The sequence below is a fragment of the Lacerta agilis genome, chromosome 13, assembly GCF_009819535.1.
Source record: "Lacerta agilis isolate rLacAgi1 chromosome 13, rLacAgi1.pri, whole genome shotgun sequence".
Taxonomy (NCBI): Eukaryota; Metazoa; Chordata; class Lepidosauria; order Squamata; family Lacertidae; genus Lacerta; species Lacerta agilis.
In genome coordinates this window covers 44,900,407-44,921,501 of record NC_046324.1, presented here as the reverse complement: position 1 = coordinate 44,921,501, position 21,095 = coordinate 44,900,407, and the positions used below count along the sequence as shown (strand labels likewise).

Here is a 21,095-nt window from a genome sequence, read left to right as displayed (position 1 = left end):
GTTTGCATCCAGATGGGAGCCCAAACTCACTTCTCCCCCCTACATAGTGTAAGCAGGTTCCCCTATTTATTTTTGTGTTCTATTTGGTTGTATGCAGCCTGGATGAACTGCAAACATGGGAGGGCACACAAGCACACACACACACACACACACACACACACACTCCTTTGCTCTCTTTTCTGCTGAGACTCAGCACTCTTTATCCTCTTACTTCCTTTCAGTTGTGGGTACAGTACCAAAAAAATCAAAAATAAAAAATCAGTCAAGGTGACAGTCAAAGGAGCTGGGAACTGAAGCAAGGCCAAACTCCTCAGTCCCCAGGTGATCTGTTCATGGTCACGTCCCCACCAAGGCACTAAAATTTCAGTGTCAGCAGGATGTGCTCAGAGTTCATGAAAATGTTGCAGGGAAAGAAGGGAGGAGGAGGGGAGAGGGCTTGGAAGAGGGAATGCTTAGGCTGCAGGCCCACTGGGTTGTTCAAATCTGTCCATTTCAGTTCTCCGGGTTTCTAATTTTTCCCCATTCTTAAAATTCACTCCATTGGAGGTTTTAAATAGAGTTCTGGTGGCCACGTGCAAGGGATTACTTAGCTGTGATTCCTGCATTTCAGGCGTTTGAATTCCTGGGGGGTCCCTTCCAACTTTTGATTTCCGAGATTCTCTAATAAGAAACACATCCTTGGATGCAGTTTTGACAGATACCCACATTTTTCCTTGTATGCACTCTCCCCCCCCCCAGTATAATGTGTGTGTGTGTGTGTGTGTGTGTGTGTGTGTGTGTGTGTGTATATATATATATATATATATATATATATATATATATATATATATATATATATATATATATATTGCTTATTCTTTGCATGGGTATATGCAATCTTCTACATGCTTTCCTCTAATATATCCATTGTGTACACATTGTTTTGGCAGGAGAACTGCATTGCAAAATTCAGAGAAGCGTGGTTTTGGAAAGATGGCTGTGTTTCAGTTCGCACCTTGGCTCACGAATTGCGAATTTAGGTAGTTTCTCATTTAAAATGCAAACAAAATCAAGTTTCTTCCCCGCCCCTACTGGGAAGCATGCTCCACAGAACTCAGTGGGAATCCAATACGGGTACGACTTTCAGATATCCTCTTACCTTAGGAATTTATCTGTACCTACCTATCGGCGTTTATTCACCAAAGCCAGACTAAATGTATTTCCCTCGGAAGTTCTAAATGGCAGACTGAGAGGCATCCCCTATCAGAATAGGCTTTGTTTATGTTCCCAGTGTGGTGTAGTGGTTAAGAGCGGTAGACTCGTAATCTGGGGAACCGGGTTCGCATCTCCGCTCCTCCACATGCAGCTGCTGGGTGACCTTGGGCTAGTCACACTTCTTTGAAGTCTCTCAGCCCCACTCACCTCACAGAGTGTTTGTTGTGGGGGAGGAAGGGAAAGGAGAATGTTAGCCGCTTTGAGACTCCTTAGGGTAGTGATAAAGCGGGATATCAAATCCAAACTCCTCCTCCTCCTCCTCTTCTTCTTCTTCTTCTTCCCAGGATGATGATTGCATGAAGCATATCCTACAGCATTGTGGGCAGTATGAGCAAGCAAGGGATCAGCTGATCAAACTTCCTGGCAAATTTGCCGGGAAAATCCGAAGCCTCCCATATTGAATATCTTTTGGAAGACAGGTCAAATGATATTACACTGGCCGTGGCGAAGTTTCTTTCGGAGGTTATAAGAAACAAAGATCATTATGCCCTAGATAAAACAAAATGACTGCCTTGGTTTCTTCCATCTGTCTGTCTGGTCGTTTTAACTGTTTCTAGACCATAAAGAAGGCTGATAGCCAAAGAATTGATGCTTTTGAATTATGGTGCTGGAGGAGACTCTTGAAAGTCCCATGGACTGCAAGAAGATCAAACCTCTCCATTCTGAAGGAAATCAGCCCTGAGTGCTCACTGGAAGGACAGATCCTGAAGCTGAGGCTCCAATACTTTGGCCACCTCATGAGAAGAGAAGACTCACTGGAAAAGACCCTGATGTTGGGAAAGATGGAGGGCACAAGGGGAAGGGGACGACAGGGGATGAGATGGTTGGACAGTGTTCTTGAAGCTACCAACACGAGTCTGACCAAACTGCAGGAGGCAGTGGAAGACAGGAGTGCCTGGTGTGCTCTGGTCCATGGGGTCACGAAGAGTCGGACACGACTAGACGACTAAACAACAACAACAAAGTTCTGAAATTGTTTTGTGGGTCTTCGGAGCACAATAAAGTTTTGATGATGAATATATTGTCTACTTCCAGCTGAACCAGGTTTGGTTAGTTCACTATCTCCAGCCTTTCTTGGACCATTGTCACCCATGCTTTGGTCTCATTCTACCCCCTGACTTGGTCCTAATCAAAGGCTGAAAGGAAGTGTTTATACAGAGATTAAAGAACCTGTTCCTCCTCCAAACGTTGTTGAGCTCCAATTTCCATCAACCCCAGCTGGGATAGCCAATGATAAAAGATGCCGAAAGTTTGTAGTCTAGTAGGATCTGGAGAGACACAGGCTCTGCACCTCTGCTTTAGACCCATGTGGACCTCCCGATCCCCCTCGCCCTAAAAATAATAATTCTGGGCCATCACTGCCTTCATGGAAAAGAATGCACTTGCAAGTATGTTAGTAAAGTTATGACCCTTCATCCCATTTAACATTCGCCATGGCTTCTTTCCTGTGGGATAGTCAAAGGGCAATCAAACCAGTGATTCATTGTTTGCTAGACAGGTGCATGACAGCAGCTGAAGGTCACAGAGTTTCCATGTAACTTTGTTAGAGAGATCTCTGAGACACCTCCACTGGGCCCTGACAGCAGTAGGGCTTAGCCATATATATATTCTCCTTATCTTCATGCCTCTCTTCACTCTTCATCTCATCACCAAGCCGGCAGTGTAGAACAGGCATAAGCAAACTTGACCCTCCAGATGTTTTGGGACTACAATTCCCATCACCCCTGACCACTGGTCCTGTTAGCAAGGGATGATGGGAGTTGTCAGAAAGCCCCCCTCACTGCAGAGGGAAGCGATCCCGGGGCGTCTGCAGTACAGGGAACCCCCGTTCCCTCTGAGCAGTTCGTCGTCGTCCTCGAGTGGGGGAAGCGATCGCTATTCCAGTGGGGAGGGGGAGATGGAGGCAGGAAGTCGGAGCAGGGGCTGTGGCAGGGATGGGAGAGCTTCAGCACCAAGCGGGAAGAGGGGGAGAGGAACCCTTTACGTCGCCCCGCTTGGGCAGAGAGGAAGGGCGTAGAAGGGGGAGGCGGGGGTTCAGGACCCCGGGCCTCTTATGTTGGGCTAGAAACAGGAAACAGACATTCCCGGACTGTTATGTACTGAGTTGAATAGGATCCAAACTGCAGCAGTCTGATTGGTCCTAGAACAATAGGATTGAGATTGCAGCAGTCTGACTGGTCCCAGAACAATAGGATTGAGATTGCAGCAGTCTGATTGGTCCCAGAACAATAGGATTGAGATTGCAGCAGTCTGATTGGTCCGCAGGAGCCACCCAATCCAGCTTCAGGTGGAAGTGAATCCGCACTCCGATTGGCACACAGGAGTATCCTGGAATTAGCCAATCACATGGGGCCCATTGTGTAAATAGTGTATATAAGCAAACGTTTTGGGGAAACTGCATTCCTCACTACTATGAGCTGAATAAAGAGCATGAAAGTCACACTGGACTCCGAGTATCTTTCACGGACTCTGCAGAGGGATGAGCTGGACGTCTTTATTTTAGCTCCACTGTAAATATCTGCACAATAAAGAACTTAGTGTTTAGAAGTTCTGCATTTGGCTGATTCCTCATGAGCAACCACTGAACCACCTTACAGGAGTTATAGTTCCAAAACATCTGTCTGAGCTACAGACTCCACCTTAAGCTACACGACAGCATGTCCTTGTAACTGAACTACCCCTTTAAGCCTGCCTGTGCAAAGCTGCTGTATCTGTTATTCTGCAACAGATACTCTGAGTAAATGTTATTCTTACATTTTGCAAGACTGCTTCTGTGATTATTGTTTTAAAGGGGGAGGAAAGAGGGAAATACCTGCATAATCAGTCTGCCTTAAAGCATCCTGGATTACTTAAAATTAAAGTCCAAAACTATCTAAGCTTCCTTTAAAGCTGCAAAGGGATGCACTCTGCTGGACTCACAAATGTGAGGATGGAAGGATAATACCTGGTTTTAGCAACATCAGGGCTGCCATATATCTAGATTTTCCTCCGGGATTTCAAATGTGGAATTGATGTCTGGGGGAATTTCTGAAAGGCGTTGCTTTCTCCTTTTGTCCTGGATCTCAGTCAAGTCAAAACAAACAAACAAAAAAAGTTCAACAACTTTTAGGGTTTCCTTAAAAAAAAAAAAGCTGAAAAGTTTTGGTGGTTTCCTAAAAACTCAACAATTCGGGGATTTTGAAATACAGTGGTACCCCTGGTTGTGAATGGGATCCCACAACCTGAAGTGCCGTATCTGCGCAGGTGCGTGGCACGATTTGGCGCTTGTGCGCATGCACGAAGCGCGATTTAATGCTACTGCGCATGCGTGAGCAGCAAAACCTGGAAGTAACCCTTTCCAGTACTTCCGGGTCACCGCGGGACACAACCTGAAACAACGTAACATGAGGTATGACTGTATGGCAACCCTAAGTGACTTTTTCTTCTTCTTCTTTTACCCAATCAGTATTTATTGAAATTTCTAATGATTTTAAATGGATCTCCTGTTCATTTTATCTTTATAAAGTGGACGCTTGGGTTGTGAACGCGATCCGTGCGGGAGGCACGTTCGCAACCCGCGCCGCTGCGTCTGCACACACGTGTGGCGCAATTCGGTGCTTCTGCGCATGCACAAAGCGCAATTTAGCCAGAAGTAACCCAGAAGTTACCCGTTACAGGTGGGTAGCCATGTTGGTCTGCCATAGTCGAAACAAAATAGGAAATTCTTTCCAGTAGCACCTTAGAGACCAACTGAGTTTGTTCTTGGTATGAGCTTTCGTGTGCATGCACACTTCTTCACGAAAGCTCATACCAAGAACAAACTTAGTTGGTCTCTAAGGTGCTACTGGAAAGAATTTCCTATTTTGTTTCCAGAAGTAACCCGTTCCAGTACTTCCGGGTTCGGCTCGTTCATATCCCTCAGCGAGCGCAACCCAAGGTATGACTGTATGTTGTCCTCTGCCTTTCTATATTTTTACGAAGATGTGAATTATAAATTTTGCAAATAAATAATTAAATGTGCCACACCAGGTTTGCCAGGCTGCCGGTCCACTTGGTTACAATCATCTGCTGGTATGTATGGCCGGTGTGAACCCGCCCACCTCCCCAGCAGTGTAGCATAGTGACATCACCTTGAAATTCCATCAAGATTTTATTAAAAGGTCTTGATGACAAAGGAGCCGCGGTGTTTGTACATCAATGTATAGGAGTCTTTAAGGTGGTGCTAACCAGATCACTGTGTTAATTCACACCTCTTTTATTTCGTCGGGTGGTTCATCGTGGTCTCCATCGGCACCATTGTCGAGAACTTCCACCTCGAACTCAGGTTGCGGTTCTTCCGGAAACCCATTTACCTCTTTCCATATGGAGTACTTCATATCCCAGAGAGCTTCCACCATGTCCCAGATGACCGCTTTTTCTTCCTGGAGGTCTTGGTCATTATCCCTCAAAGCTATATACTCTTCCCAGAGGGCCATTTTGTCTTTGGATATGGCCATGTCCTCTTCCCAGAAGGTTTTGTCCTTCTTCCAAAATGCCTTGCATTCCTTCCAGAAGGCATTGTTCTTCTCTTCAATGGCTTCTATCTTCTCCTGAAGGGATTTGTTCTTCTCACGCATGCCTTTGTTGGCTTCCTGGAACTCCTTGTTCTTAATCTGGAAGGCTTTGACAGCATCTCGGAACGATTCGTTCCTTTCCTCCAAGGTGACAATCTCCTCTTCTGTTGTCTTGATCCTCTGCTGGAGTGTCTCAATCTTCTCCTGAAAGGCCTTCACCTGGTCCTGAATTTCCTTCCTTTTGGTCTGGAAGGCCTTGATCTCAGCCATGAAAACCTTGCTCTCCTCTAAGAAGTTCTTGATCTCATCCATGAAGCCCTTGTTCTTCTTCTTGAAGGCATGGATCTCCTCCCACAAAGCCTTGGTTTTGTTATCTTCTCGGAAAGTCTGGATCTCCTTTCGCAGTCGTTGGCATTTCTTCCAGAATACCCTGATTTCCTCTTGTAGTGCATTTTTCTGCTCTCTCAGTTGGCGATATGCAAACTGGTTCTTCAAGGATCTGGGGATGGGGTTCATATGGTGCCAGCTCTCCCGCTTTGGAGAAATATCATTGCTCTTGCCCTCCAGATAATCTGCACAGTTAAGAGTGACATCCAACTGTTTCTCGCTGTTCTCCATCTGATCACAGCTGTGTACAGAGAAATACATGAGTGAGTGGCATAGAAGGGGAGGTTGCATTGCCCAATGACAAAGTTAGAAAACTGCCAACTCCAGAGCCTGACTCAGAGGATACAAACTCGGAGGAGACCGAGTCACCACAAGGAACCTTACCTTCCAGCCTGGAAACTGGAATCTTGGTTGTGGTGGAGGACCCCACCACCAGCCCCAGTTCACACTAGGCGGGGAGCAATTGAGGATCTCCAGCCTCAGACCCTGATGAGTCACAGGGTCCATTTGTGCGGCCATCACCCCAGGGTTTGGTTCACCACTCCATATGCAGGACCTTCTCAAACCATCCATTTCAGGAGGAAAGATCATGACAGGGGAAGTCAGTATTAGGAGCTGGTGAACAATGTATTGCAATGTATTGCTGGACCTTCCTGTTGCTGGCCACTGTGAGAACAGGCTGCTGGGTCCCTTCCAACCCTACAACTCTATGATTCTATGAAAAATGAGATTAGAGAAGTCCATGGAGGATGAAGCTGTCAGTGTCTACTAATGATGGAAGCTATGTTACCTCCTTTATCAAAGGCAGCATATATCTGAATACCAGTTTCTTGAGATCAGAAGCAAGAGAGAGCTCTTTGTGCTCATGTACTGCTTTTGGGCTTCCCAGAGGCATCTGGTTGACAACTGTGGGAGACTTGATCCTGAACTACCATATTTTCCGGCGTATAAGACGACTGGGCATATAAGACAACCCCCAACTTTTCCAGTTAAAATATAGAGTTTGAGATATACTCGACCGCAGATTCTCCACCCGGCGTATAAGATGACCCCCGACTTTTGAGAAGATTTTCCTGGATTAAAAAGTAGTCTTATACACCAGAATATACAGTAGATAAATCTGATGCAGCTGGGCTCCCTTGATAAAGCCTTGGTGGCTTGGAATAGCAAAAGAGAGAGAAAAGAACTGTCAAGATGCCTTAACCCCCCCCAAAAAAAGTAAGCCTGGGGTGTCCACTAACCTGCACCACCTCCTCCTCCTGCTATGATGAAGACCCCTTTGTTAAGAACTTCATCGCCATGGCAGCCTGAGAATATTAACAAAACAACCTCAGAACTTCTGCAGATCTTCTGGTTCCATCATTACAATGCCAAGGTTGTAGCTGATAAAAATGGAACATAGGAAGCTTATTTTAGCTTATCTGCAGCCATACCATCGGCCAATCTAGCTCTGTATTGTATACACTTACTTTCAGGTGATCACCAGGGTTTTAGACAGAGGTCTCCCCTAGCCCTACCTGGAGACACCGTGGATTGAAGCTGGGATCTCCTGCATGCAAAGTGGAAGCACTGCCACTGAGCTGCAGGATCCTTCCACAAGGGTGGATTTTTAAGAGACCAAAGGTAACCCCACCATGAATGCGGAGAAGAGGCCGCATCAGGTATCAGATGCTGGTGGGGGTTTTGCAGTGGGAAGAATGGGAAACCATAACAGGGTCACTAGCTGTGGGTGGGCTTCAACTCTACAGCTGTGCAACAAAGAGTTTGGCGCCTGCTTCTTAGGAGAAAAGCAATGACAAACCTAGACAGCATCTTAAAAAGGAGAGACATCACTTTGCCGACAAAGGTCCGTATAGTTAAAGCTATGGTTTTCCCAGTAATAATGTATGGAAGTGAGAGCTGGACCATAAAGAAGGCTGATCACCGAAGAATTGGTGCTTTTGAATTATGGTGCTGGAGGAGACTCTTGAGAGTCCCATGGACTGCAAGAAGATCAAACCTATCCACTCTGAAGGAAATCAGCCCTGAGTGCTCACTGGAAGGACAGATCCTGAAGTTGAGGCTCCAGTACTTTGGCCACCTCATGAGAAGAGAAGACTCCCTGAGAAAGACCCTGATGTTGGGAAAGATGGAGGGCACAAGGAGAAGGGGACGACAGAGGATGAGATGCTTGGACAGTGTTCTCGAAGCGACTAGCATGAGTTTGGCCAAACTGCGGGAGGCAGTGGAGGATAGGGGTGCCTGGCGTGCTCTGGTCCATGGGGTCACGGAGAGTCGGACACGACTGAACGACTGAACAACAACAACCTCTTCCTGGGGAACTTTGGGAATTGTAGCTCTGGGAAGGAAACAGAAGTCTCCAGATAACTCTCAACACCCTTTAACAAACTACACTTCCCAGGGTTCTTTGTGGGAAGCCATGGCTGTTCAAAGTGGTGTGGCACTGCTTTAAATGTTCAGTGCGGATGGAGCCTGAGTATAAATAATGAGGGATAAATTACATTGTTGGGTGACGGATGCATCATGCTACAGGGGGGAAAATAACAGAGGAGCCCTGCTGGAGCAAACTAAAAGCTTACCTAATCTTGCATTTTCCTTCCTCAGTGGCCAATCAGAAAACCTTCAGGGTGCACCAGCAGGTTTTATACAGTAATAACTCTTTTCCACTCCTACCCCACCACCGCCAACCCAAGCTACAGGTATTCAGTAGCATTCTGACCCTGAATGTAAGCGCTCACTTTAGCGATCATGGCCGTCTCCTTTGTGGCTTTGTCTAACCTTGTTTCAAAGCAATCTAAGCTAGAGGCCATTAAGTACCTCTTGTGCGGGTGGATTTCATAAAGTAATTCTGCATTGTGTGAACAAATGCTCTGGCCTTTTGTCTGCCCAGAATCTGCCGCCCCACAGCTTTGCAGAATGACTGCAAGTTCTGAAATTATAAAGAAGGGAGGTGGGGGAAATCTATGCCTGAAATCTCCCCTTTTATGCAGGACATGTTGAATTTTATAAATCTCAGAACTGGCTCCCGTTACAAGCAAGGGATATTTGGCCCCTGTTAAAGTGAGCTGCTTCAAGCGGTCCGGTCCATTTTCTCAAATACAGCAGCAGGGGCGTCGTAGGGTGGGTGCGGTGGGGGCGGGCCGCCCCTCGTGCCGCCCCTAGGTGGGTGGGTGCGGTGCTGCTGCTCCCAGGGTGACGGAGGGAGCGGCGGCGCGTGGGGTGACAAGCGGCGGCCCCTCCCACCACTCCCACGCGCCGCCGCTCCCTCCGTCACCCCGGGAGCAGCAGCGCTGCACGGGCGAGGCTCCCGAAGCGGCGGCCCGGCATCCCCGGGGCGGGGCGTCGCCGCGTGTGCGTGCGTCATGACGTCATGACGCACGCACGCGCCGCGATGCCCCCGCCCCCCAGGGGTGCCTCTTGGCTTCCCGCCCCGGGCAGCCAAGGGGCTAGGAACGCCCCTGTACAGCAGCATAATGTAAAATATAGAGGAGGGAAAATTCGCACAACTCCAATTCTCACACATTTCCAAATGAAACCACGTTTTAAAGGCATATCTGCTGAACCATTTTCTCTATTGCCGAATAGGTTACTATTCTCCTGAAAAGTCCTTTGTGGGTCCACAGCCCCTCAAATAAGTTTTTCAGAAGCCGCAACGGACAAAGAATTATGAAGCCAGATGGTCGTGCTATATTATGAGGGCTCCTTCCACTTTGGTGCTATGATGATGATGATGATGATATTTATACCTCGCCCATCCGGCTAGGTTCCCAAGCCACTCTGGGTGGCTTCCAACAAAAGATTAAAAATACATTAAAACATCAGTCATTAAAAACTTCCCTAAACAGGGCTGCCTTCAGATGTCTTCTAAACATCAGATAGTTGTTTATTTCCTTGACATCTGATGGGAGGGCGTTTCACAAGGCAGGTGCCACTACTGGGAAGGCCCTCTGCCTGGTTCCCTGTAACTTCACTTCTCACAGTGAGGGAACCACCAGAAGGCCCTCAGTGCTGGACCAGTACTTCTATCTTGTCAGGTTTCAGCCTAAGCAGGCAGCCACCAACAGATGGCGTAATAATAGATTTGCTAAAGGTAAAGGTAAAGGGACCCCTGACCATCAGGTCCAGTCATGTCTGACTCTGGGGTTGCTGCGCTCATCTCACTCTATAGGCCGAGGGAGCCGGCGTTTGTCCGCAGACAGCTTCCGGGTCATGTGGCCAGCATGACAAAGCCGTTTCTGGTGAACCAGAGCAGCACACGGAAATGGCGTTTACCTTCCCGCTGGAGCAGTCCCTATTTATCTACTTGCACTTTGACGTGCTTTCGAACTGCTAGGTGGGCAGGAGCTGGGACTGAGCAACGGGAGCTCACCCCGTGGCAGGGATTAGAAATGCCGACCTTCTGATCAGCAAGCCCTAGGCTCTGTGGTTTAACCCACAGCGCCACCTGGGTCCTATGAAGGTTCAAATTCTTTCCCCAAAATGCATTCAAATAAGCAGGTCATAGTGTGATCCTCTGTCCAGTGATTGTCCTGATTTCTGGTGTCCCTCAGAATTTACTCACAGGAGTGCAGTCCCACCACCTATTTTGATGAAAAAACCCTCTGGAGTTGCAACTCCTCCAACAAAGGGAAGAGGTGGTCTTGGAGTTACAATTCAGGTACACCGGAGTCAAAAACCACCTGTGAAAAACTTTTAATGAATTTCCACGTACATTAGATGACACCGTCTTGTTTAGATGACCAGATTTTTGTCCACTGCAAGGGATCAATTGAGGGCTGATCCAGAGATTTATTTTGCAATGGACATACTAATAGTTCCAACAGAACCTTTCTTCCCACTGGTCCATCTCCTTCTTCCAAAGTGCCATTTCAGCTGTCCAGCTGTCCAGCTCTTCTTTCCAAAGCTCTGGTTCCTCTTTCAAGACATTCCTGATGCTCTCAAAGAGATCTGTGACCTTCTTCCAGAGCTTCATGTTTCTCTCCCATAAAATGGTGTTCCGTCCATCCGTGCGCTTGGAGAGTTCCCTCTTCTTTTGCCAAAATGCCATCAGCTTCTCTTTCCTGAACTTGTTTTCCTTCTTGAGTCTCTCAATGGCATCCTCCAGAGCCTTCTCCTTGCTCTTAAAGTCTTCAGTCTCCTTATCCATCGGGTTCATTTTGCTCCAGAGTGACCACTTGTGATTCCTCAAAAAGAGAAATTTGCATTGACATTGACACACACAATTCCCACTCCGCAATACAGATCTAGAACTAGTTACCGCAATTTAAATAGAAAAGAACAATATAAATTCATTATTTCATTTTACTTATTGCATTTATATCCTATCTTTCTCAAGGTACCTTATCTATGCTCAAGTTAAAAGGGGGGGTAAAGGACCCCTGGACGGTTAAGTCCAGTCAAATTCAACTATTGGGTGCAGTACTCATCTCAGCTTTCAGGCCAAGGGAGCCAGCGTTTGTCCACAGACAGCTTTCCGGGTCATGTGGCCAGCAGGACGAAACCACTTCTGGTGCAACGGGACACCGTGACGGAAACCAGAGTGCACGGAAATGTCATTTACCTTCCCACCACAGCAGTACCTATTTATCTACTTGCACTGGCGTGCTTTCGAACTGCTAGGTTGGCAGGATCTGGGACAGAACAACGGGAGCTCACCCCGTCACAGGGATTCAAACCGCCGACCTTCTGATAGGTAAGCCCAAGAGGCTCAGTGGTTTAGAACACAGGACCACCTGCCCCCCCCCATGTTCAAGTACAGCTGTGGTGGCTAACCCTTTTTTTTGATTAGAAAGCCACATAACAGCCCACTTGAATAGTTTCAATCCGGCATCTCCAACCTTCGGCCCTCCAGATGTTTTGGCCTACAATTCCCATCATCCCTGACCACTGGTCCTGTTAGCTAGGGATCATGGGAGTTGTAGGCCAAAACATCTGGAGGGCCGCAGGTTGGGGATGCCTGGTTTCCATAAACAACTTCTTTGCAAAGGCAAAGAGGAATGGAGTCCTGCTATGAGCAGTCAGATCCTGGACAGGTTGCTGGGGGAGTGGGGTTGGCACTTCCTTGGACTTCATGGGGGGCATCCTCATCTCACACCCCACACCAAACACAAGCTGCAACACTATACTCAAATAAATATAACCTGTTCACACCTGCTAGGGCCTCTTGAGTCTTCTTTATGGCTGTGTTGACAATTGACTCTTGGAAGCAGGGTGTCTGAAGATCACAAATCAGAGGCTCCAGTTGTCATCTATGTCAGCCTGGTGACAGGCTGTGTCATAGTAGGTAACTCAGCGCTGGAGCACTGTCCCCTGTTGGTCAAAAGGATAGTGCCCTGAAACCACCCAGGGACTTTGGGAGCCCAGTGTTTTATCTGGAGCTGCCTCATCTATGTCAGGGACTGGGCCTGAGTCTTCCAGAGGAGAATAAGACAGTTTAGATTTACAACAGGGGTTTGAGGGAAGTCACAGCTCAGAGGCAGATGAGGGGGGAAGTTGGGAAATAGAGAGGAGGAGGGAGAGGAGGAGAGGAGGAAGGGGGGCAACAGCTGATGGACACAGTGTTTTTAGAAAGCATTCCAGACTCTCCATCTCCCAGAACCCGGCGAGCCTTGAAAGCAGGAGAGCAAAGAGCTCAAAGGCAGAGAACTGCAACAAAATGCAGCACCCGTAGTAGAGACGTTGAGCTTGATGATTGAGGAAGTGGAGGAGACGGTGTGTGTGTGTGTGTGTGTGTGTGTGTGTGTGTATTCACTTGGGACAATGCCATTATCCAAGAGGCTGAGTTTTATAGCCTCTCTCTGTAAATACAGTGGTACCTCTGGTTATGTACTTAATTCGTTCCGGAGGTCCGTTCTTAACCTGAAATTGTTCTTAACCTGAAGCACCACTTTAGCTAATGGGGCCTCCCGCTACTGCTGCGCCGCCAGAGCGGGAGGTAAGACCATTCCTTGTCTGTGTATGTTCCTGGGCAACTGGCCGTGGGAGTAGCTGGCAGAAGCCTGACATCCTATAAGCCAGTGATAGGGAACACCCAAGTTGGAGGACCAAACCTCTGTCTGACTCTCAGGGCTGTCCTAAGACCACACACCTCAACGACTCTGCTTTGCACCCTCCCGAGTGCTTTTGCCTGGTTAGGAGGCATCATTGAATGCTGATAATACCTCTTGTTTGCTGGATGGAAGGTAGAGAGAGCTGTGTGGGCACATGTAGAAGCTAGCCCACTATGCAAAGGGGGGGGGGAACTGGCTTTTGTTGTGCTGCCCATGTGGCCTCTAGAAGGTTGCCCAAAATGGACGACTCTGGGGTTGTGGCGCTCATCTTGCATTACTGGCCGAGGGAGCTGGCGTACAACTTCCGGGTCATGTGGCCACCATGACAAAGCCGCTTCTGGCGAACCAGAGCAGTGCACGGAAACGCCATTTACCTTCCTGCCGGAGCAGTACCTATTTATCTACTTACACTTTGACGTGCTTTCGAACTGCTAGGTTGGCAGGAGCAGGGACTGAGCAATGGGAGCTCACCTAGTCATGGGGATTTGAACCGCCGACCTTCTGATCAGCAAGCTCTAGGCTCTGTGGTTTAACCCACAGCGCCACCCGCATCCTTCCTGTAAATACCCTGGAGTAAATTACAATAATTCACCGGGCAGCTACGCAGAGCAAATGACTGCATGTCTCGGCTTGCAGGTAAGATGCACAAGGTGTCCCCTGCTGCTTGTTGATGTAACATTTCAGCGATCCTCTTGATGCAGTGTTAACATGTTTATCGGAGCAACCCCCACCCTGGCGTGACATTTATCGCATGCTGGTATCTACCGCTGCTAAACATTTAGCTCGAAAACGCTCGTTTGATGCATCTCCACATTGGGCCCTACACTTAACGAGAGCCTGTCACAAGGTGGTTAAGTCCAGCAAATTGAGTGATCTTGACAGCTGTCTTGTTCTGTAGCTCTTTTCCCAGGTGTTCCGGGCATGATAACAGGATCTTTGCTTTCACTACAAAAGTAAACTGAATTACAGCAAGAGAGAGAGAGAGAGAGAGAGAGAGAGAGAGAGAGAGAGAGAGAGAGAGAGAGAGAGAGACAACGTTGTGGTTCTGTCCTGGCTACTGGCACTACCACAACCTTTGATCATTAGTACCAAGGCACCAAAATCCACCCCCTTCCATTTTGGCTCAGTGGTAGAATCCATGCTTCATGGGCTGAAGGTCCCAGTTTCAATCCCTTGCACCCCAGTTAATAACCATAACCATAACCATAACCATAACCATAACCATAACCATAACCATAACCACAACAATAATATTTTATTTATACCCCATCCATCTGGCTGGGTCTCCCCAGCCACCCTGGGTGGCTTCCAGAAAAATATTAAAATACAATAATTCATCAAATATTAAAAGCTTCCCTAACCAGGTCTGCCTTCAGATGTCTTCTAAATGTCAGATAGTTGTTTATCTCCTTGACATCTGGTGGGAGGGCATTCCACAGGGTGGGTGCCACTACTGAGAAGGCCCTCTGCCTGATTCCCTGGAGCTTCGCTTCTCGCAGTGAGGGAATCACCAGAAGGCCCTCAGATTTGGACCTCAGTGTCCGGGCAGAATGATGTGGGTGGAGACGCTCCTTCAGGTATAGTGGGCCGAGGCCGTTTAGGGCTTTAAAGGTCAGCACCAACAGTTAAAGCTGGCTGACACCTGAAACCCTAGGGACCCAATACCAGTCAGTGTAGAAAACGTTTGGGGAACCTTTGACTCTCCAGCTTGTTGCTGAACTACAAGTCACAGAGGCAAAAATGGCCACAGCAAAAGATGTGAACCATAGGCTGGTTTCTTTTTTGCACACGCCACTCTTGTCCTCCATCCACGCAAGCAAAGGGCATTCCCAGAACTCAGGGACACATTCCAGCAGGGCAAAAACACACCCGAGTTGCCAAGCAAGGGCCAGTAATGGGTGTGTTCTGGGCAGAAGGGGCGTGGCTTAGAGAGAGTTCCAAAAGCCCGATAGAGAAGACTGGAGACCGTATTTGGCCACTGGGCTTTGGGTTGCCGATCTCCCCGCTAACTCTAAATCATTTGCAGAGAGTCGCCTGATCTGCTGCTGCCTGCCAAATGGTTCTCCATTCTGGCTTCAGCACCCACCATCTTGCAAAGTAGGTGCTGAACTGGAGGTTTTTAAGCAGAGATTGGTTAGCCATCTGTTGGGGATCCTTTAACTGCAATTCCTGCAGGAGGTTGGACTAGATGACCCTCAGCAACGCTTCCAGCTTTCCAGTTCTCTGATCCTTTTTACTTTTCAGCTGGAAACACATAGTTCCTTTGCCTGTTTATGCAGCCTGATCACAGCCCTTTTTCAGCCAGCTTTGTTCTTTCTTTCCTTTCCTTTCCATTTTAAAAAAGAGTAAAATCCAATTTACTAAACTAATGAAGGGTACTTCGTGCGGCTTTCTTTGTATTCCCGACGCTTTGCATCGGCAATGGTTTATAAGATGCATCAAAAGGCATTTGCAGGGGCGTAAGGCACTAAATTAAAATCCAGTTGTAAGCAATTTGCTTGCAAATAAGCAATAGCTGCTCCCAGACCTACTTCCCACATTATGAGAAGAAAGGGTATATTGTTTTCTCATGAAGTGAACATCCAGGCAAGCATGTGGCCTCATCCTTCTATTCTTTATCAGCAGAATGCCCATTGTTATAGGGGATTTGAGTACCTGTACTCTGAGAGTGGGTGGATGGAAAAATGTCTCTGTGTGTGCTGAACCTCCCATCCTTCTTGTAAGATTGCAAGTACTGAGCTGAATCCTAGAACAATAGGATCCAGAATGCAGCAGTGTGATTGGTCCGCAGGAGCCACCCAATCCAGTTCCAGGTGGAAGTGAATCAGCGACCTGATTGGCCTGCAGGAGCAGCCAATCAGGCTCCTGGATGAAGTGAATCAGCGACCTGATTGGCCTGCAGGAGCAGCCAATCAGGCTTGTGGAGGAACTGAATTTGCAACCTGATTGGCCTACAGGAGTAGCCTGGAATCAGCCAATCATGCAAGGCTCATTGTGTAAATAATGTATATATAGCAGACGTTTTGGGGAAAGTTTCATTCTTTGCTACTATGAGCTGAATAAAGAGCATGAAATTCACACTCGACTCCGAGTATATTTCAGCAAGTATCGGAAATTGGATGGGGAGCTGATTCTTCATTCATTTCAATTCTATGCTCATTACAACACTGTCTTCATGTGCAGGATTTTAAACCCCCCACCCCCACCCCCCACTAATTTGAACAGCACCCATTCAGGTAGGTAGCCATGTTGGTCTGATGCAGTTGAAATATATATATATATAAATTAAAAGAATATCCAGTAGCACCTTAAAGACCAACTAAGATTGTTCTTGACATAAGCTTTCATGTGCATGCATACTTCTTCAGATACACTGAAACAAAACAGAAGTCACCAGACCCTTATATATAGTGGGAGGGGGTGGGGTTTTTCGTAGGAGGGTAGTACTAGATGGCCATCCAGTCCAACCCCCTGCCAAGCAGGAAACACCATCAAAGCATTCCTGACAGATGGCTGTCAAGCCTCTGCTTAAGGACCTCCAAAGAAGGAGACTCCACCACACTCCTTGGCAGCAAATTCCATTGTCCAACAGCTCTTACTGTCAGGAAGTTCTTCCTAATGTTTAGGTGGAATCTTCTTTCTTGTAGTTTGAATCCATTGCCCCATGTCCGCTTCTCTGGAGCAGCAGAAAACAACCTTTCTCCCTCCTCTATATGACATCCTTTTATATACTTGAACATGGCTATCATATCACCCCTTAACCTTCTCTTCTCCAGGCTAAACATACCCAGCTCCCTAAGCCGTTCCTCACAAGGCATTGTTTCCAGGCCTTTGACCATTTTGGTTGCCCTCCTCTGGTCACCTTCCAGCTTGTCAGTATCCTTCTTGAACTGTGGTGCCCAGAACTGGACACAGTATTCCAGGTGAGGTCTGACCAGAGCAGAATATAGTGGTACTATTACTTCCCTTGATCTGGATGCTATACTCCTATTGATGCAGCCCAGAATTGCATTGGCTTTTTTAGCTGCTGCATCACACTGTTGACTCATGTCAAGTTTGTGGTCTACCAAGACTCCTAGATCCATTTCACATGTACTGCTCTCAAGCCAGGTGTCACCCATCCTGTATTTGTGCCTTTCATTTTTTTTTGCCCAAATGTAGTACTTTACATTTTTTCCTGTTAAAATTCATCTTGTTTGCTTTGGCCCAGTCATATTATCATATTATAAAGTTGTGTTCTGTGTTATAGCACTGCTAGGTGTTGTTGCTGTTTGTTTTCCAATGTATTGCTCCTCAATGCAAAATCAGGGGTGGCACAAGGAGATTTTTATTCTGAAAGCGTGGCTCGGAGAAAAAAAAAAGTTTGAGAACCGTTAATGGAAGGTTTACCTTGATATGGAATATGGTTTTTTTCCTCCTCCTCATCCTGGGCCAACACAGCTACTTTTCCGTTTCCACATATGCTTAGTCACCGCCCTTGGTGAGCAGCCGCCGACGGGGCATGTTTAACTCCCTTGATTGCGTTTTTAGGACATGAAAACCTTGTTCAGCTCAGCTTAGCAGAAGTCCAGGGGGAAATCTGGATCCAGTAGGGAAATGTTTCTCCTGCTTCTGGCGAAAGGTTGAACATGGAAATCTGCAAATGCGGCACTGCCATGAAGAGACCTTGACAGAGAAGGAAAGGAGAAGGGGGCAGGGGGACAGGGATGTCTCCTTTCTGATACCACACAGAGAACTGCTGTCAGTGAGTATAGATGGGGGGGGGGGTTAGAAACTTTTATTTTCATCTTGAAGGCCACATTCCCAGGCAGCATTCTGGGGGCCACACGCCCACACTGGGCAGGGGACAGAAGCAAAAGTGGGTGGAACAACAAATGCAAATTTGATAAGTCACTTTGAGTTGCCTTAGAAAAAAAGCAACTAACACATTGATTGATTGATTAAATTTATATACTGCCCTATACCCGGGGGTCTCAGGACAGTTCACAGAACAAAATCAAGATATAAAACCACAAAACACCTAATAAAAATAAAAAACAACAACGCAATAGCCTCCTCTCCCCCCCCAAAAAAAAAACATTTTAAAAAGGCATAGGATGTAAATAGGATCAAACAAAGGTCAGGTTAAAAAGGAACGTTTTTGCCTGGAACCTAAAGGTGTGTAATGAAGGCGGCAGGTGAACTTCCCTGGGGGAGCATTTCACAGATGGGGAGCCACTGCAGAGAAGGCCCCGTTCTCGTGTAGCCACGCTCCGAACCTCTCGAGGAGGAGGCACACGAAGGAGGGCCTCAGAAGATGATCTCAGGGTCCGGGTAGATTCATATGGGAAGAGGTAGTCCGTGAGTTATTTTTTTAGGCTCTTTATTTCGCCCAGGTCAGCCCAAGGCGACTTACAACCAAAGAAATAGCCAGCAAGCCCCACACAGGTACATTAAAACCAAGAGGAAAGAGAAATATCTTAAGAACGTCCCACACATCCCATAATAATCATGTTTACCTTTGTTATACTAAGCTTCTTCCTATTGCACACTGCAACACCCCTCCCTGTCCTCATCAATGACCATAGCTCAGGGGTAGAACCAGGGGCGGAGGGAGCCAATCTGTCACCCTGGGCGGCAAACATCAAGGCACCCCTCCCCACGCGCGCGTCGTGATGTCACGTCGCATGTGCAGCCTCCTGGGTGGACTGCGCATGTGTGAACATGCGCAGTCCACCCAAGATGGCGGGCATGTTCGGACGGCGCCCCTTCCGACCGGCACCGGGCCGCGCCGGGCCGCGTTTTAAGGCTGCAGTGGGCGAACAGCAGCGCTGCTTTTTGCCCGCTGTAGCCTTAAAACGCGGCGCGGCGCAGCGCCGGTCGGAAGGGGTGCCGGCTGATCACGCCCGCCATCTTGGGTGGACATGCGCAGTCCACCCAAGATGGCGGGCACGATCGGACGGCACCCCTTCCGTGCGGTGCGGCAACCTTTAAGGCTGCAGTGCGTGAACAGCAGCACAGACGCTGTGCTGCTGTTCACGTGTTGCAGCCTTTTAAAAGTTGCAGCGCTGTCGATCGCGGGGGTAGGGCCTGCCCCCAGAGTGTCACTCTCCCCAGGGCGTTACCTGGGGCAGACCGCCCCCACCCCCTTGCTCCGCCCCTGGGTAGAACCTTTCATGCAGAAGATCCTCAGTCCAATCCTATAGCATCTCCAGGTTGAGATCTGTGTTGGATCAAAGGAGAACAGTTCTGGAAGCTCTGCAGATGCCATCTTGTTAGTCAAGATAACCCCACAATTAATTGGTAGCTGCTGAAGCAACGAACTCCTATATGTTCAGATTCACTTGCTATGATGCTATTCTTACCTGTGGGCTTGGGATACTGGGCTCTGAGCCCAAAATGGGGAGCTATTCCTAAGACTTGGGTATTTGTCTCCTGTGTCCTCATCTATAGACCAGCAGTTTTTACAGCATCAGAGACCCCAGAGATATTGAAGCAGCTGATTAATTCCTACGCAACAACAAAAACCCGGCCATCAACATAAGTAAATCTTTGTTACTAGCAAACCAATTTGATATACAGGTATTGAGGGAGGGATGGAATAAAGAATTAGAGCTCTCATTTCGACCTCACAGTGGGAAACTGCTTTAAGTAGTATAACAAGGGCATCTCTGGGCCTTAAATCAAGGCTCATACAACAGAAAATAATATTTAGAATATACTGCTCCCCATTACGTTTGTTTAAAAAGGGGCTAACTAAGGTATCTAACTGCTGGAGATGCAACAGGGACAATGCTTCTCTAAAACATACATTTTTTCATTACTGAAAGATTTCTGGCAGAAGGTAAATGAAACAATCAACAGAACTGTACGGAGCAAAATGCATTTAAAGAGCAAAATATCCTTTTGAATTACAGTGGTACCTCGACTTACGAATTTAATCTGTTCCGAATGGACATTCGTAGGTCGAAAAATTCGTAAGTCGAAAAAAGCGATTTCCCCATAGGAATGCATTGGAAACGAAAAATTCAGAAAAATTCGTAAGTCGAGTAAACCCCATCTAAAACCGCCAACGGATGTCCATTCGTAAGTCGAAAAATTCATATGTCGAGGTACCACTGTATATCCCCAGCACATCGAACCTTTCAAAGGGACAATATGAGTGGACTCCCCATGCCCTTACTACGACAAAAAGACTGATATTGATGAATTGGAAAAATAAAAATTTCGGCTCCCTTCTACGATTGAATCGAAGACTTATACAAACTTGCAACATATGATATAAACACAGAATTGCCAAGGGCAAATTCAATTATATTTGGAATCCATTCTTACAAATACCATAATAGGTTAAGATCTGCTGAAGTACAATAACAACTTTGTAAAGTATACAGTTTTGGTTTTCTTCCCCCTCCCCTTTGTTTTCCCTTCTACGCAGGTGCTGTTTCTCTTCTTTTTATCTCTCTCTTGTTTTACATCTCACCATGCTTACTGCACATATAATTATGTATTTTTTTTCTAACTTTCAATAAAGATGTCTTTTTAAAAAAACACCCCCAAAAAACACCTATGCCTTCACCTGGTCAGGTGGAGTGATGGGAAGTCCTAGACAAAATGACAAATGCTGCTTTGCGTATAAAGAATGTATGCATGTTTGACTGGCCTCAGACAAGCCATCTCCTTTGGATACCTTAGGCTGTAGAGCAAGAGACTCATAATCACAGGGTTGTGGGTTCGAGCCCCACATTGGGGGAAAAGATTCCTGCATTGCAGGGGGTTGGACTAAATGACCCTTGCGGTCCTTCTAACTCTACAATTCTATTACTCCCTGCTGCGGTGTCCATTCTGCATCTCCAAAGACTAGGAGAAACTGGCCGGCTAATTTGCCATAAGT

General features: G+C 47.2%; 1 protein-coding gene across 1 annotated transcript; it reads right to left on the bottom strand.

The window, feature by feature from the left end:
* Positions 1-5,364: 5,364 nt before the first annotated feature.
* LOC117056290 (coiled-coil domain-containing protein 70-like) lies at positions 5,365-6,383 on the bottom strand (the record flags this gene model as incomplete). The annotated part of the gene is made up of 1 exon (XM_033166495.1): positions 5,365-6,383. A coding segment is annotated over one exon (906 nt), but the record flags the coding sequence as incomplete, so codon positions are not given.
* Between the last annotated feature and the right edge of the window lie 14,712 nt (positions 6,384-21,095).